Source organism: Tetrao urogallus (assembly GCF_951394365.1).
Source record: "Tetrao urogallus genome assembly, chromosome: 16".
NCBI lineage: Eukaryota > Metazoa > Chordata > Aves > Galliformes > Phasianidae > Tetrao > Tetrao urogallus.
This window is the reverse complement of record NC_136829.1, coordinates 8,546,387-8,561,515: the sequence shown is the minus strand read 5'-3', so window position 1 is coordinate 8,561,515 and position 15,129 is coordinate 8,546,387. Positions and strand designations below refer to the sequence as shown.

Sequence of the window (15,129 nt, the reverse complement as noted above, 5' to 3'; positions counted from 1 at the left end):
ATCTGATATTGTCAGAACTTCAGAGTCTTGAATTTATTTATTTTTGAATGACTTAAGCTCGTTTAGCCAAAGAGCTGCTTCATTCTTCTGAAACAGGCAGTGCTGCTCAAGCCCATCACTTCCCAAACCCCACAGCAGGGCATGAGAAATCATCCCCCCAGCCATGGGTATGGAGAGCAAGCATCAGCCTTGGCTCTCTTTCCAAAGCAGCCAGATATGGGGGCTGGCCCCAACACTGGGCTCTGCAAACAGAGGGCACCCATGGCTCTGAGATACGCGTGGTCCCATGCCAGCAGCGCACCGAGGAGCTGCTCCTGGCCCTGCAGCATCCAGCACCATGTTGTGTAAATTATGGTGACAGTTCTGAGAAGGGCTCAAGGCTGCAAGTGAAAAGCCTGTCACAGGGATTCTATGGTCTAATCTTCAGTGATAAATCTTTCTCAATAAATGCTCCCGAGTGGGTCGGAGGATTGAATGGATGTGGATTCCCACCTGAGCTGGTCCATGTAGTGTAAGAAGGAGGAAAATTGAACTCCTCAAAAACTTGGGGGGTCCGTGGGGCTGATCTGCATGGCAAGAGGCCAAATCCTGGGTACAGAGGAGAGGGGAACAATGCTCATACAGTGTCTCATAGTAACTGTGGTTGCACACAGACCAGAGACCAAAACTCTCCTCCAGGCTTGCTGCAATGGCAGTCCCATTTGCAGGCCCCTTTTGCAGACAGGGATGGATGCTAGCATCTCAAAAAAAGCAGCAAAAATCTCCATAGCTTTTTTCATCCAAAGCCTCAAAATCAAATCCCCAGCAGGCATATCCACTGCTGACTCAGGAGCACTGAGAAAAAGACCAAGACAGAGTCCCAGCCCTGCTGGAGCTGTGTGAGGGGAGCAAGGCTGCTGCCTACACCCCAGCCAAAATTACAGCCCGGATCCTGACCCACCAGGCTCTGCCCACAGCACTGACTCACAGCAGCTGCCTGCTGCCTGCAGCCTGCACTGTTTTTGGGGCTTGGAGCCGGCTCCCCCCACATCCCAACCCATATATCTCCTCCCTGGCACATCCCAGCCTCAGCCCTGAGTGCCATAGATGGGGATGATGACAGTGAGACAGGGCAGTGTGAGTAGGGGCCGATCCAGTGCTGGAAGGCCAGAATGGAGCCCACACCATGGCACATGCTCAGCTTCCAGGTGCAAAGCCATCCCACCCCTCAGCACTTCAAAGTCTTCCCACCGGCACCCTACCAGGCAGCGGTGAACCTCCCCATCTCCCCCTCACCCCAAATTCAGGACTCAGCAACTCCAAGAGGCTGCCAGCTGCACAGATGGTGTCCTTGTTAACATCATTTCATCGGGTTTTTGTCGGAGATGAGCTGGGTATTATTTCACCTGGCTCATTGTTAAGCGGTGGTTTTTGAGGTTGAGCAGAAGAGATCAGCTCCCAATCCCATTTCACGGTGGCTGATCCCGAGCAGCCTGTTGGCTGTGCGAGCTGCAACAAGCTGTGTGTGCTCGGGAGACATCACCCACTGCTGGCACAAGCTGCTTTCTGCCCACAGAAGGGGCAGCAATGTTTTTTCTTACATTTTTATGCTCAAAAGGCAAGGGGAGCTGCTCAGATGTTCATGTTCTAAGAGCGTGGTTTTGCAGCTGAGTTTCTGATCTGTATTTTAGTCTCTGTCACGCTGAGCTGAGCGTGGTGAGAGCACACAAGCCCAGCCTGCTGCTTGTGCTCACTGGCGCGTGCCTAATTTCTTTTTAAAATCAGACCCTTTAGGGGAAAGTTTCTCCTTCCAGCTCTTCATGCCCACATCTTGCATATGCAGGCGATCAGGCACACCTCTGCTCTGCATGCAGATAAAGGCACACAGGTGCCGGCAGGGATGGGGAGCGTGCAGCAGCTGCAGAACTCTTCCCATGCTGCCGTGGGGTTTCTGGATTCTCCCTGTTGTGTGAGGTTTGCTGGCCCAGGGCACACAAATCAGACACCCAAAGCAAGTGGGGGACCCTCTGCAATGCCCCAAGTGACATCTGTATACGTGCTGTTCAACAGCACTGCCTGGCCCAGGAGGGATCACAGCTATCTGGGGGACCACTGTCATGTCCTGATACTGCCCAAGGTTTTGGCTGAGCATCCCCATTTTGGAAGGAGAAAGTTTAGATCAATGTCAGCATCCCTGCTGGCAACATCAGAGCTCATGATCATTGGGGTTAGGGCAGATTTTACAACCTGCCACTTGATTTTCAGATTGATGGCTACCTGGTGCCCTTGGGGTTGGACTGAATGATCTCCAGAGATCCCTTCCAACCCCTACAATCTTGTCATTCACAGCTTACTGAACTGGGGGTACCACGGCTTACTAACGCTGACCCTAACCCCACAGCATCAATGGGGAAACCAAGGCAGAGGCAGGGGGGGCAGAGACCCGAGCCCTCCCCATGGTTCTGTGGGGCCACGGATCTCACTCAGCCTTCTCCTCTCCAAGCATCTGGAAAACAGGAACAGGACTAATGGTTCTGGTTTTGGTGTCTCCCCAGGTGCGAGGAGGCAGCAGGGCAGCCAGGGCGATGGCAGGTGGGCAGTCGAGCGGTGCGTATCAGGCAAGCATTTATAGAGCTATCAGGCTCCAGCCCTGCAGCTACAAAGACTTTTCTCCCAGCAGCATGGGACACGAGTCCTGCTGCCCACATAGAGCCCCACAGTCCCCAAAAGTAGAGGAAAAGCCTGATTTTATCTGTTGTGGTGTTCCCACTATCCAAGCCATCACTATTCTGTCTGTGCTCCCAGCTCTGGACTGATTCAGGGTGCACTGTTGTGAAAACCCCAGTGAACACACCGCTCTTGTTGCATGTGTGGGTGAGCAAATTATTTTACTTCCTACATTTGGGAAGGTATTTCTTTGTCCTCTTTCTAAGGCTTAGCAAAACACCATATCATAAAATTGTAGAACCATTCAAGTTGGAAAAGACCACTAAGATCATGTAGTCCAACCAAATATCCACAAGATGGATTTTTTATTGGACATTTTTTTTCTGTTCTAGGCTAAAATCTGAGTAATCTGAAACAACAGGACATCCTTGCGTGTGACCCAGGAGCACGGCACAGCCCTGAACATGACCACAGAGAGCTTTGCAGAATTCTTGAACAAGCTCAAGGAAATCCATGAAAAAGAAGTTCAAGGTAAGGAGACGTGAGAAGTCTTCTTAACAGCTGGCCAAAGTCCATTCCTTTTTTGTTTGGTTTCAAATAACCCTCTGATGGTGTGTTTCCTCCATCTTATTGGGATACAGCTTGGATACTGAGGGAAAGAGGGAATGGGAAAGACACAGTGTTCTACAAGGAAGAAGCAACAAGAATTCAATGCCGTGTTGTGGAAAACCTTAGATAGTTTATTCCTCCTGGGAATTTCCCAGTCATACATCATTAAAGTAAGAACCGTTCAGTTAAGGAAGCAAATGCCAAATCCAATTGCTTTCCTATTAAAACAATTCCCAGTGTCAGCATTATGAACAAAGCAACAGCGCTTTTGGAAGATTCTGGCTTATGAATTCATTTCAGTCTTTGTGATTTCGGGCCACGGGAGAGTTAGAGGAAACTGTTGAGCAATCTAAACCACATGTTTACATCTATTTTGCATAAAATGGATTTGACAAAACGTAACATCTGCAGATCCATCAATGAAAGTGTTCTTGTTGAGCTGTAAATATTCTCCGAGACGCTTTGCAGCCCCCAGAGCTATAAAATACTGCCCACCTGGGAAATGTCTGCTGTAGCTAAAAGAACCAGAAACAAAACTGTAACAGACTTTTGGGGGAGGAGGGGAAATGCAAATCCATTAAACAGTGGAAATGCAAAACCTGCTCCCATGCTGTACAGCTTTGCCAGTTATGTCAAACTGCGGTGTCGTTTGGTGCAGGATGCGTGCTGGTCTTTCTCAGGTATGTGGTTTGCAAAGCATAGAAGTTCCTTTCAGGCAGAAGTCAGGTGACTGCCTTTTGTTTCTGAGGTCCTGTGGGATTTGCAATTAGCACCCATCTCTCCATTTCTGTTCCTTGTTCCAGGTCTGCAAACAAAGCTAACGGAGCTGACGACAGAGAAGTGCCGGTGAGCAGTGCCTGCGGTGTCGATGTCCCAGCAGGTGGAGGGGATGGGTTTTAAGACTTCCAGGCACTTCTGTGCATCACAGAGGTGCCTACAGCCCTAAGCAGGTGTTTCCCTGTTTTAGAGAGCATCCTTCACCTATTTGGCAGTGCCAAATTTAAGCACCAGCAGTGCAAGCAGTACAGTGGGCTCAGAGCAGAAACCCTTCCCACAGTCTAGGCACTGAGAATGAAGCCATAGGTATTGGGAGAAGCCCAGTAACTCTCTTTTCCTGACTCTTCTCTTGCATTAGCGATGCCCAGAGAATTGAAGAGTTGTTTGCTAAAAACCACCAACTAAGGGAACAACAGAAGGTCCTCAAAGAAAATGTAAAAGTGCTGGAGAACAGGTAGGATTTCATGGTCAGCTATTTGGTGTCACTCACATCTCCTGGTAATGGTGAGGAGTGCACTATACTGCACAGGCATGGTCCCATTTCCCCATATGGATGCATGGTAACAAGCTCCCAACCATGGGTTTTCATCCAGGCTGCGAGCAGGTCTCTGTGACAGATGCATGGTCACCCAGGAGCTGGCAAAAAAGAAGCAGAATGAATATGAAAATTCCCATTTCCAGAGCCTCCAGCACATCTTCATTCTCAGTAGGTACCAAGGTCTGCTGTAAGCTCAGATTTGGCTTATTGGGGCTGTTCTGATACCTGCACAGAGCCACTCAGTGGCTGAACAAGCAGGAGGAGTTTGGTGATGGGGAGGAGGGAGGGAGGGAGTGATGGAAGCATGGAGGTGCTGAGGAATCACGTCTGACAGCTACACATGAAGACTGGAGCTGGGGTTTCAGCCCTCTGTATCTCCAGAAAAAGGAGAGATAAGAGGTCAAGCACCATCCTGCTCCATTCAGCACCCAAAGGCTGTGGCTCTTCTGGTGTCTCTTTGTAGCCAATGAGATGAGCCGCCTGAAGGAGGAGAACAAAACTCTCAAGGAAGAACTGAAGAGGCTCCAGAGTCCAGAGTAAGTGCTCTCTGAATGTCATCCATGGCACAGGGTGCTGGTGTGGCTTTCCTACCACTGAGCAGGGCTACGTCTGGACCTTTGTGTCCACAGGGATAGTTTCCTGTAGGCATTATGACAGCAAAATACTTTTAAAGGTCCAAGTCCTCATTGAGCTTTGCTCATTCCCCTCTTCTCATGCACCCAATAGCTGAGTCTTTGGGAACATGGGGATCCAGTGATAACAAGGGAAAGACCTGCTCCAGCAGGTTAATGCTGAAAGCCAAGGAACCTGCCAGGCAGGCTGATACATACAAATCAGCTCATTCCTCAAGGGCTTAAAGTCCAGAGGAATTAGCACCGAGGGATTAGTTTAGAAATGTGTTTTCATTGGAGCTCAGAAGTGCTGCCTACTTAAAGAGAAATTCACTTCTATCCTCTGATGCTCTTCAAGGTCTGAGCAGTTTGGGAGCTGCTGATCCTGTTGGGTTTGCTAAGCATCGAGCTCTGCTCTTCCCTGGGCTGCTGCATTGGAAGGTTCCAACCAAACACCCATGTCTTGGCATCAAGGTCTGGTCAGGACTTGATTGGTGACCGAAGTGTGGGGCTCAGACTCAAAGCAGCTCCCTCCAAGGGACACACTATCTCAAAATGGTGACAGTGGGAGCTCTGAATCCAGCCCTACACCAGACAGGGATGTACAGATCACAGAGCTTTTGCAACTGCTGCAATGGGGTTTTGTCTTACCCAACTTCGTGGTTCCCCATAACATTACCCATGGGCAGGTGGGGAAATCAGACCTTGAGCTGTCATGCTGGCTCTGTCTCATGCTGCGGACTGCAGCCAAGCCAGTGATAACCTGAAAGGGAAGGAGGTGATGCTGAAGATCCGGTCTATCCACAAGATATATAAATATGTATATTTACACATCAGGTTCTGTAACTCAAAGCTGCTGCTACAGTGGCTCTCAAACTGATGATTCCCTTCTCCCATCCCTTCTCATCCTTCTGTGTCTTTTTGCTCTCTGCAGGGACAGGATCAAGTACCAAGGAGCCATCTCCAGGGAGCACAGCTCCACACCCAGCTCCCCACTGCCATTACTGTCCCCCACTAGCAGGAACACCAGCGCTGACAGAGTGGTTCTTGGAGCAGCAGTGGACTCCCAGCACGGTGTGCCGGGCCTCGAGCTGGGGGAAGGTAGGTGCTGTGGTCCAACCACCCGCCTGGGGTCCTGGAGATGAGACAGAGTGGCTGAGCCATGGGGCAGAACTACTCAAGGAATGGGCCTGGAGAGCATAGTGCAAGCTGCTGGCAGCTCAGATGGATGCTCACACGGAATAGGGACAAATATGCTGCTCTGCTTTGTGCAAACAGTAGCTGGGGGTGTTTGGGTGCTCTTGCTCTAAGACAGGTTCTGTGCAGGCATGCAGCCACCACTCATATGGTGCAGAGACCATATGTTTGCCTTGGTGCCAGTTATGCATGCAATGGAGAGTCCATTCATTCACATACTTGCTAGAACCAGAAGGAATTTTCAGTTCAGTGGGACTGTTCCAGAGGCTGGTTTTGTCTTTTGTTTGCAGAGAAGACCACAGCACAGAGAAGCTCTCCTTGCAGCAGGATTTCCCCAAGCACTATCCTCCAAGAAGCCAGCCTGGCAGAAATGGTGAGTAGACAGAGGGAGCCCAGGGCTGCTCCCTGTTTGCATTGGGTGAGAAAGGGTTGAAACGGATGGAGAATGAGTAGGAAATACTTAAGAGGGTAAAATAACTACCTAGAATTGGGCAGAATGCTGTTGCTAGGGATAAGGAGGAAAACCCAACGATAGGTGCATGCTTTGCAGGAATTGCCACTATCTGCTAGCAAATCCTTTAGATTTTATCATAGGCTTCTGTTCCTTGTTATAGGAGAGTACATCTTCAGTTTGCCCTTCATGACAACACATCTAGCACCCCTGAGTCCCCTCCCCAACACAATGGCTCCTCTCTTGCTGAGAAAATCTTTCTCATGAGGAGATCATCTCAACTCACGTTTTGGTGCAGCTTATTCTAAGTGATAATCAGGAACAAGAGGCTGCAGCACTGTGAACGATGGCAAAGCCTGGAGAGCATGTGAATGGTGGAGATTTTGGATATACAGAATACAAATGCAGCACAGCAGACCTGCCCAAGAGCATCGCGGATATCTCTTCATCTGCAGCATAATGAACAGTGGTGTTTGCAGAGGAACTGGCATTCACTGGTTACCATTTTGTGTGTAGATACAAGCCAGCCATGCCTTTGAAGCACAGAGCATGTATCAGCTGAGGGATGCTGAGTGATATGATGATTTTGGGCACTGGGAAATGAGGCTGCAGGACCTGGAGCCCTGCTCTCGCCATGGGAACCCAAGCCCACGCACACACACCCACACAGCCGCTTCTGTTTTAGCACAGCCTTTGCTTAGCTGAACTGTGCAGAAAACCTGAAGGAGTGGGTGAAGTGAGGTTCTGGTGAGGCTGCCGGCAGGCTGCAAGGATAATTAATGTGGGGATCACAGAAAGGACTGGTGACATCTCTGTTAAGCAGGGAGAAGTCGAGTCAGAACACGTGGTGAGCCTTCCGCAGCAGATGGGATTGCGATGTCCTGGCTTCACTGCTGGGTCTCTGCTGGAAATGCACCCCCAAAGAAATACCAGCAGCATGGAATGAATCCCAGAGTCCTGAGCAATGGTTGGGGAATTTGCAGGGTCTTATCTTGGTTAAGCTGCTGACTTGAGACAAGGGATGTGGTCTCCTTGGCCACAGATCAGTGCAGCCAGAAATTAAAGAATATCGAGGAAAACACAAAGGGAAGCTTTCCTGGGAAAGCCAAAACAATTAAGATTCAGCCACTGATTGGAATTATATCAAATCACTTCTTACCACCTCTGAGGTGGGAGCTGTTGTAAAAGCTGATGGGGTGTCATCGGTACGGAACAGCAGGAGCAGTTTCTGTTACCACTGGTGAGGAGTTGGGTCTGCACCCAGCACAGCTCCCAGAGCCACATGGTGCTCTCAGCGCCCCAGCACACATCCCACTGCCTGACCCCACTTTTCCTTGCAGGCATCCCAGAGAATTGCCAACCAGCTGCACGGCACCATCGCCCTGGTGAGGCACAGCCTGGAGAAAAGTCCTTCGAGGGCTGCAGTGTCTCCACCGGCCAGGAAGACCCCACTGCCAGCAGAGCAGGAACGCAGCCCCAGCCTGGAGCCGTGAGTCCTCTGCTTGTGCCCCTTGCAGGAGCAGGACCCCATTAGGCAGCACCTAAATTGTGATCCCTATTTGTCCACCTTCTTGTCCACACTTCTCACAATGCCCACAGCCTCAGGGAACAGGGGAGGGTCTCCCACTTGAGAAAAATGACTGGAATCCAACTCAACCAGTCCAGTCTCGTGTTACTTCACCTTCAGATAGACCCAGGCGCCTGTCCCCAGCCTGCAGAGTAAGGACCTGGCTGAGCAGGAGGCAGCAGTCCATGCTGCTCCTTATCTATTCTAATGGGCTTTTATGCAGGGCTCAGCGATTCCCAGGGCTTCTCCTCCCCATTGATTTTGGAAGCACAAGAAGCTGTTTGGCTGCAGACTGCCAGCTGCCCACAGTGGGAGGGATCTGCCGTGCATTCCCGACAACTGCTCACACACAGGGCACTTGCCAAGTGAAGAGCAACATCAGGGACTCGGTTTGCATGGGCAGGTTCATGCACAGCGCTGCCTCCTTGGCACTGCTGAGAGATCTGCTCCGGAGTGGGGCTGGGGATCGCTCCTCTGTCATCAGATCCTTCAAGCCACTGGGAGAGTCTGGGGACAGCCATGCTGGGAGGCAAGGAGCCTCTGGATGCACGGTCTGGCTTGGACGGTGGCTTCCAGGACAAGAGGTACTGGCTGTAATTCACTCCAGGAGTAGTCCAGGCTGAATACTAGAAGAAATTTCTTCTCAAAAAAAAAAATTGGTGAGGCACAGGCTGCCCAGGAAATGTTCAGGAACAATGGAGATGTGGCACTGATGGATGTGGTCAGAGGGCATGGTGGGGTAGATTGGGGTTGGACTTGGGAATCTTAGAGCCTTTTCCAACCTTAAGGATTCTGTGATTCTATGATTCTCAGCAGCAGTAAGTGGTCACCACATCCCCACCACCACCTGCAGGAGCTGGAAAATCATGAAGGTTCCCCCCAAAATGTGATTTCTTTCCCATATCTTTTAGTTACTTAACAACAACCAAGCCAATCTCCCCCAAGACTGCTCCATCCTACGAAAGCCTAAAGCTGACTGCCCGCAAAGAGCAGCTCTGCCTCCTCAACAAGCACCTCGCCCTGCACCAGCTGGGGCTGGCAAGTGGTTGTGTTCCACCCGATGGGGACAGCAGCTTCCACAGCCGTTTGCTCAGGGCCACAGATGGTGGTGGCAGGACAAGGCCACGTGATGACTGGGATGACAGAGCTGCCCTGCTGAAGCTCCCTGCAGCTGTGGTGTATGTGAGGGACCAGCACCTGGAGGGGAAGCTGCACCTCCTCAAGCACCGTGAGCGGCTGCAACATCTTGAGCAGCAGCAAAGCCATCGGGTCAGGGTGGATGGGGAGCCCAAAGCTGTGCCCAAGGAGCGGCCACTGTCCCCATGCCTGAGCATCACAGTGGGATGCAAGGAGGAGAGGATGGAGGATGCTGCAGATGGGAAGGTGGAGAGAGTGCTCTGGTTGAGCCGGGATGGCTCTGAGCACCGAGGAAAGGTGGAAGCACTGAAAGACTATGGCATGGATGTCCCACTGGACCTGTCAGACACCGGGCGTGGGAGGGGAATGGGACGGATCAAGCACCAGGAGGCCACCAGTCCATGTCTGAGCCCAGGGGACAGCCCCATGCATGGCTCCTGCAGAAGACATGGGATGGAGAGGGACAGCTCACAGCCTCACAGCTGCTGGCATGATGCTGCCCAGAGACAGGTCACAGAGCAGCCTGGTGCCATTAAGGAGGAGGAGGAGGAGGAGGAAGAGGAAGAGGAGGCAGCTATGGTGAGTACAACTCAGGTTGGCATCACACCAACCCCTTCTCTCCTGTTGGAATTCTGGTGCTCAGTGCCAGTGTCATTACAATCACAATTAACGTCCCATGCTGAAGTGCTCTGGAAACAGGTGGTTTTGTCACCAACAAGTGTTTGGCAATGGTGTTTTCCACTCAGCTCAGAGGAAAGATGTGCATCATTCCCACTGGTTTGGGTAGAGATGATGCTCATCCCAGTGCTTGTCGCAGTCAATGAGATGGGACTGGGGATGGCCCTTTTCTCCCACATTTGAAGGCAGTGGTTCTATTTATGGTACTTATGGGATTTCTGCACTCACTGCCCCTTACAGCTCACTCTCTCCCGGATGCATCCTATAAACAAGTCACCACCAAGCAACACAGAGACTCCTCCAGAGCCCAGGGTGAGACTGGTAGCCAGTGCACAGAAGGAAGAACCAGGTAAAGAGCCTCGGGCAAGCCTGACATCTGAGAAGGCAAATGCCAAAGGTGCGTTTTGGTGTGTGTGTGAAGGCAACCTGCAATGGGAAACAACTTTTGCAAACACCTGCAGTGCCTGCTGACCACAACAGGTGCTCCCCATCCTCCCAAATTGCTCTTGTGCACAGGGGGAGGGATGCTGTTACCTGCATTCTTCCTTTTTCCCCACCCCAACCCCTATAGAGCCTTTTTCCATCCCTCAACTGAGCTGTGCCCTCTGGCTGAGGTGCTCCCTCTCGCTGATGGCTGTGGGGCAGGGCTGGGTTTGCTGGTGGGGGGAAGCAGAAGCCATGGGGAGCACAGTGGGCAACACGTCCATGTGGAGCTGATCCTTACCAGCCCTACTGGCTTGGCCAGAATGTTGAGTTCACCTGGATTAGTTGGTCTGGGCGTGTCGGAGTGGTTTGGGAACACTGGGAGCGGGATTTTGCACAGTGGGGGAAAAAAAAAGAGGGGGGGGGAAGGAGGGAAGCCCTGTGTGATTTACATGTTAAGGAGATATCATCATAGCAGAAGAATTTCAGCTGATTACATTCTGGGTGTGGGAAAACACAGAACTTTCTTCAGTTCTCACCTGAAGGCTGACACAAAGCCCAGGAAGAAGCGCACAAATACTTCCTGTGCTTTCTAGTGGACCTTTAACCCCTGGAAGGACAGCATGAGGATGGGGTTGGGTTCTAGGGATGCTAAAGGTGCTGGGCAGGGATGAGGACGCAGCTCCAACCCTGCTGGTACAAGGGGTGTGCAGATGGGGCAATGCTGGGTTGTGGCCCCATGCAGGAGCTAGGTGTGTGCAGATACATGCCAGGAGTTGTGTGGCCTTGGGGCTGTGTGTGGCAAAACCTCTTTTGCTGAGCAGGGAAGAGGCTACACCACATCTCCTGCTGCCAAAGCTGCCAGCCATGACAGGGTGCAACTTTATTTTAAGAGAGGTAATGGCTGTAAGTTGCACCAAGGGAAGTCCAAGTTGGATGTTAGGAACAGTTTCTTCTTCAAAAGACTGGTGATGCTGTGGCACAGCTGCCCAGGGAGGTGGTGGGGTCACCATCCCTGGAGGTGTTCAGGAACTGTGGAGGTGTTGCACTGAGAGGTGTGGACAGTGGGTACAGTGGGGTTGGCTGGGGTTGGGCTTGGGGATCTTAGAGTTCTTTTCCAATCTCAATGATTCTGTGATTCTATGAATGCAGACACCTCATAATGAAAGCTCTCCAAGCCTGGTCCTGTGGCTCTGTATCATATTCATGTGCTTGTTGCCCCCTGTGCCAACCAAAAACCCTTAATTTTGTGTTTCCTTAGATGATGATGATGGTGATGATGATGAGTCCACAAAGCAGGAATCTGATGAGGCAGATACAACAGACAGCGAGGTTGGTTGGCTTTGGTTTCTTGGGTGAAACAGTGCCTTTGGACCAGGAATTCCTGTTCTGGGAGCACCAGGAGGTGCAGGACGGGTTGTCCCTGCCCAACTCCCTCCAGGAGGTGACAGCTCTTCCTGCATCAGGTGCCAAGACCCATTTCCACTCTGTTACCCAACTGGTTGCTGAGGGGTAGATATGTCACTCTTTGTAGATAGGTTTCTGAACACCAAACCTTGTTACAACTCTGTGGTGATGGTTGCACAGGTCCCTGGCAATTCAGCCAAGCTGTCAGTGCACTGGCAATCAGGTATTTTGTAGATTGATGGTTCTTCTCATTGGTGCAGGTGGCTTCTCCCTATGAACACGACGTCCTGCAAGAAGCCCAGTCAGAAGGGAAATATTTTTGCACCAAAGACAAAGTTCATGCACTGCAGAAGAAGAGAAGAGGACAGGATTCCTGGGCAAAAGGTGAGGAAGGAGTTTCTCATTCTATTTCCTGAGGGGTTCCTTCAATGCAGCACCCGAGGGCTCTGGGCACTTTCCTATTCATGGGTGTTCTGCAAACAAACCCCAGTGTGCACACGTTTGCCCAACGTGGCACAGTAGAGTCTTATGGTTCGCTGCAATAAGCCATACTGGACCATGCTTTTGGCAACAGTATCCCCAGTCAGAGCAGAGCTGTTAATGGAACTGAATGATCTTTAAGGTTCCTTCCAACTTAAGCCATGCTTGTTGGCCAGAGAGCACCCTGAGCACCTAACAGCTCCACGTCCATCCTGTTTGCTCACCACTTGGGAGGAGCTAGCTGGGGACAGCCAAATTCCCAGCAGCAAGCTGTTGACATTCAGATCAAGGATTCTGCCAGCTCTGTTGACTTTCCACTGTGGCCTCAGAGCTTTTCCCTGGCTGACAAAGGAATGCGTTGGGCCCACACTTCCTACAGGTGAATGAGCAGAGAGCTGTTCCTGATAAAGATGAGGATTAGCCAGTGTGGCCATCAAGCCTTACATATGGCCCTGTCACACTCTCTTTTGCTGAGCTTTGCTTTCCCCCTGTGCAGTCCCTGTTTTGGGATTAGACCGCATCGGCCTTGTATGTGCAAATCCATTACTCTGCAGTGAACTCCTGGGCTCATCTTGCTGTTAACAGGCTCCAAGAAGGCAATGAGAGGAAGAAAGAAAGTCAAAGTGGAGCAGTGCTCACTGGGGATGACAGAGAAAGCGGAGAGCTGCTTGGCTTCCCACCATGACCCCTCTGAGGAGAGTTAACTGGGTGGTGCAGAGACACATGGACACTGCAACTGAAGGAGAAGAGCTCAGATCCAGTATTCCACCAACACCAAGAGAGCAACTGCTGTCCACAAGGACCCATAAGAACTACTTCAGGAGCAGGGCACCCTCGAACCCTCCCTGGGTGCTCCTGGGAGAGGCTCAAGCATGGACCTTCACCTTGGTGCCAGGAAGAGGGACCATACTCTTCCTCAGGATTTGGTGCTGGGAGGAGGGACCCCAACCTCACTCCCCATGGCCCAGAACCCAATGCCCACCTGAGCACTGCAGGTCCCTTTGTCCCAATGCATCAATTCAATCCTGACCTGGGTTTCATACAGGTGTGGATCTTGTTTGAGCTGCAAAGCCCATGGATTTCCTTTTGAGCACATGGGCCAAGCAGGTGAGACACATTCCCAGTGAGGGAAGGGACAAGAGCATGAGAAAGGACAGCATGCCTGAGGTGTCCGGTGTCCCCAGCAGAGCCAGGTGTGTGCTCCTGGCTGTGCCCCACGGCACAGCCCCAGCCCAGCAGCTCATGCAGAGAGCTTGTTTTCATATGGATAAACTGTTCTCATGCAATTTTTCTGAATCATGGCCTTCAGCATCGAGTGATGGAGTGCTGCTGCTTGGGATGGGACTGAAGAGCAGGAGTGAGCAGCGCTGCACTATGGCAGGGCTGTTCCTTGCACACGTACAGCAAACAGAGCTGAAACAAAAGTGCCAGAGACAGCACGTGCCCTGTGTGGTTCCTTCCCACAGCCACTTTCTCTGCCTGGCACTGCTCTTATTTTATTGAGGGTTTGTTTGTCCCATTCACATGGGGGGGAAGCATGGCAAGCCAAACCCCCAGCCGGACGCACAACTGACACAGGCATCTTCTCCACATTGTGTTTCCATCTTCTTAGAGCAAGCCAGGTAAAATAAAAATAAATAATAAAAAAGATAAGTATGCGTATATATATTAATAGAGACAATAATGATAACATTAATAATAAAGCAAAAAGACTCACTGCAGCCAAGCAGGGAGAGAGCAGGGCTCCTGGGCCCGGCGCTGAGAGCAGACAGCCGCGGGCGCGCAGTGCCGCCTGCCGGGCAGAGCCGCTCCGCACTGCGCCCCGCAACGCCTCCCCTGGGCTGCTGGGGTAAAGGGATGGGAAGGAAAGGAGAAAGGGATATAAACCTGAAAAAGGTCCCTCTGCAAGAAGACAGCCTTAGACCAGGACAACTGAAGGAGGGAAGGATTTTTTTATGCAACTGCAAAATCATCCCCTCCCTTTGATGATCCCTCGATAAGCAGAAGTGCTGCCAAGAGAAACAAATTCACCAATTTTTTTTTTTCTTTGCAGTACACTGCACAGAATTCACCTTCTCTTATTGGACCTTTATTTATTTATTTATTTGTTTGTTTGTTTGTGTTGCCTCTTGCCTTTTTCCAGTAGACATTCTCAGCTAGTGCCTCCATACCTCCATGCATAGGTGTTCCAGGAGTTTGGAGGTGACACACATTTCGTAGTTAGGACAATCCCATCACTATAAAAACAAACAAACCATGTTGTGTGTGGTTTTTTTTTTCTGAATCAAAGGACACGTAGCAAGTTGCTGGGGGAAAATCATGCTTCGCACACCACAATCCATCCAGCCCTGTAATGCTGCCCTCACCCAGCCCCTGCATGCTGACATCCGCCACCATTCTGCAGGGCCATGGGTAACTGCTGGAGTCCATCAGTGCCTGTAGTTCTGCTGCCAGTCTCTTGCTTGTGTGATTCTTGACAGATAAATGCAAGTATTGGTTTAGTGATGTCCAGGCAGGCTGAGGCTTGAGCTTGTTCTGCTATAAGGAAGGAAGCTCTGAGCACAGCACTGCCTTGTGCAATGACCCAAAATCCACCCATGATGAATGC

At 51.0% G+C, this 15,129-nt stretch overlaps 1 protein-coding gene across 1 annotated transcript; it reads left to right on the top strand.

Annotated features, from left to right (window-relative positions):
* Positions 1-3,110: 3,110 nt before the first annotated feature.
* On the top strand, positions 3,111-13,225 carry RBBP8NL (RBBP8 N-terminal like; the record flags this gene model as incomplete). The annotated part of the gene is made up of 13 exons (XM_079543208.1): positions 3,111-3,177; positions 4,059-4,101; positions 4,391-4,486; positions 4,626-4,738; positions 5,034-5,106; positions 6,116-6,282; positions 6,669-6,751; positions 8,170-8,318; positions 9,308-10,112; positions 10,452-10,608; positions 11,896-11,966; positions 12,302-12,425; positions 13,107-13,225. The coding sequence occupies 13 exons, from the start codon at positions 3,111-3,113 to the stop codon at positions 13,223-13,225; spliced, it is 2,067 nt and encodes a 688-aa protein (XP_079399334.1).
* Positions 13,226-15,129: the final 1,904 nt, after the last annotated feature.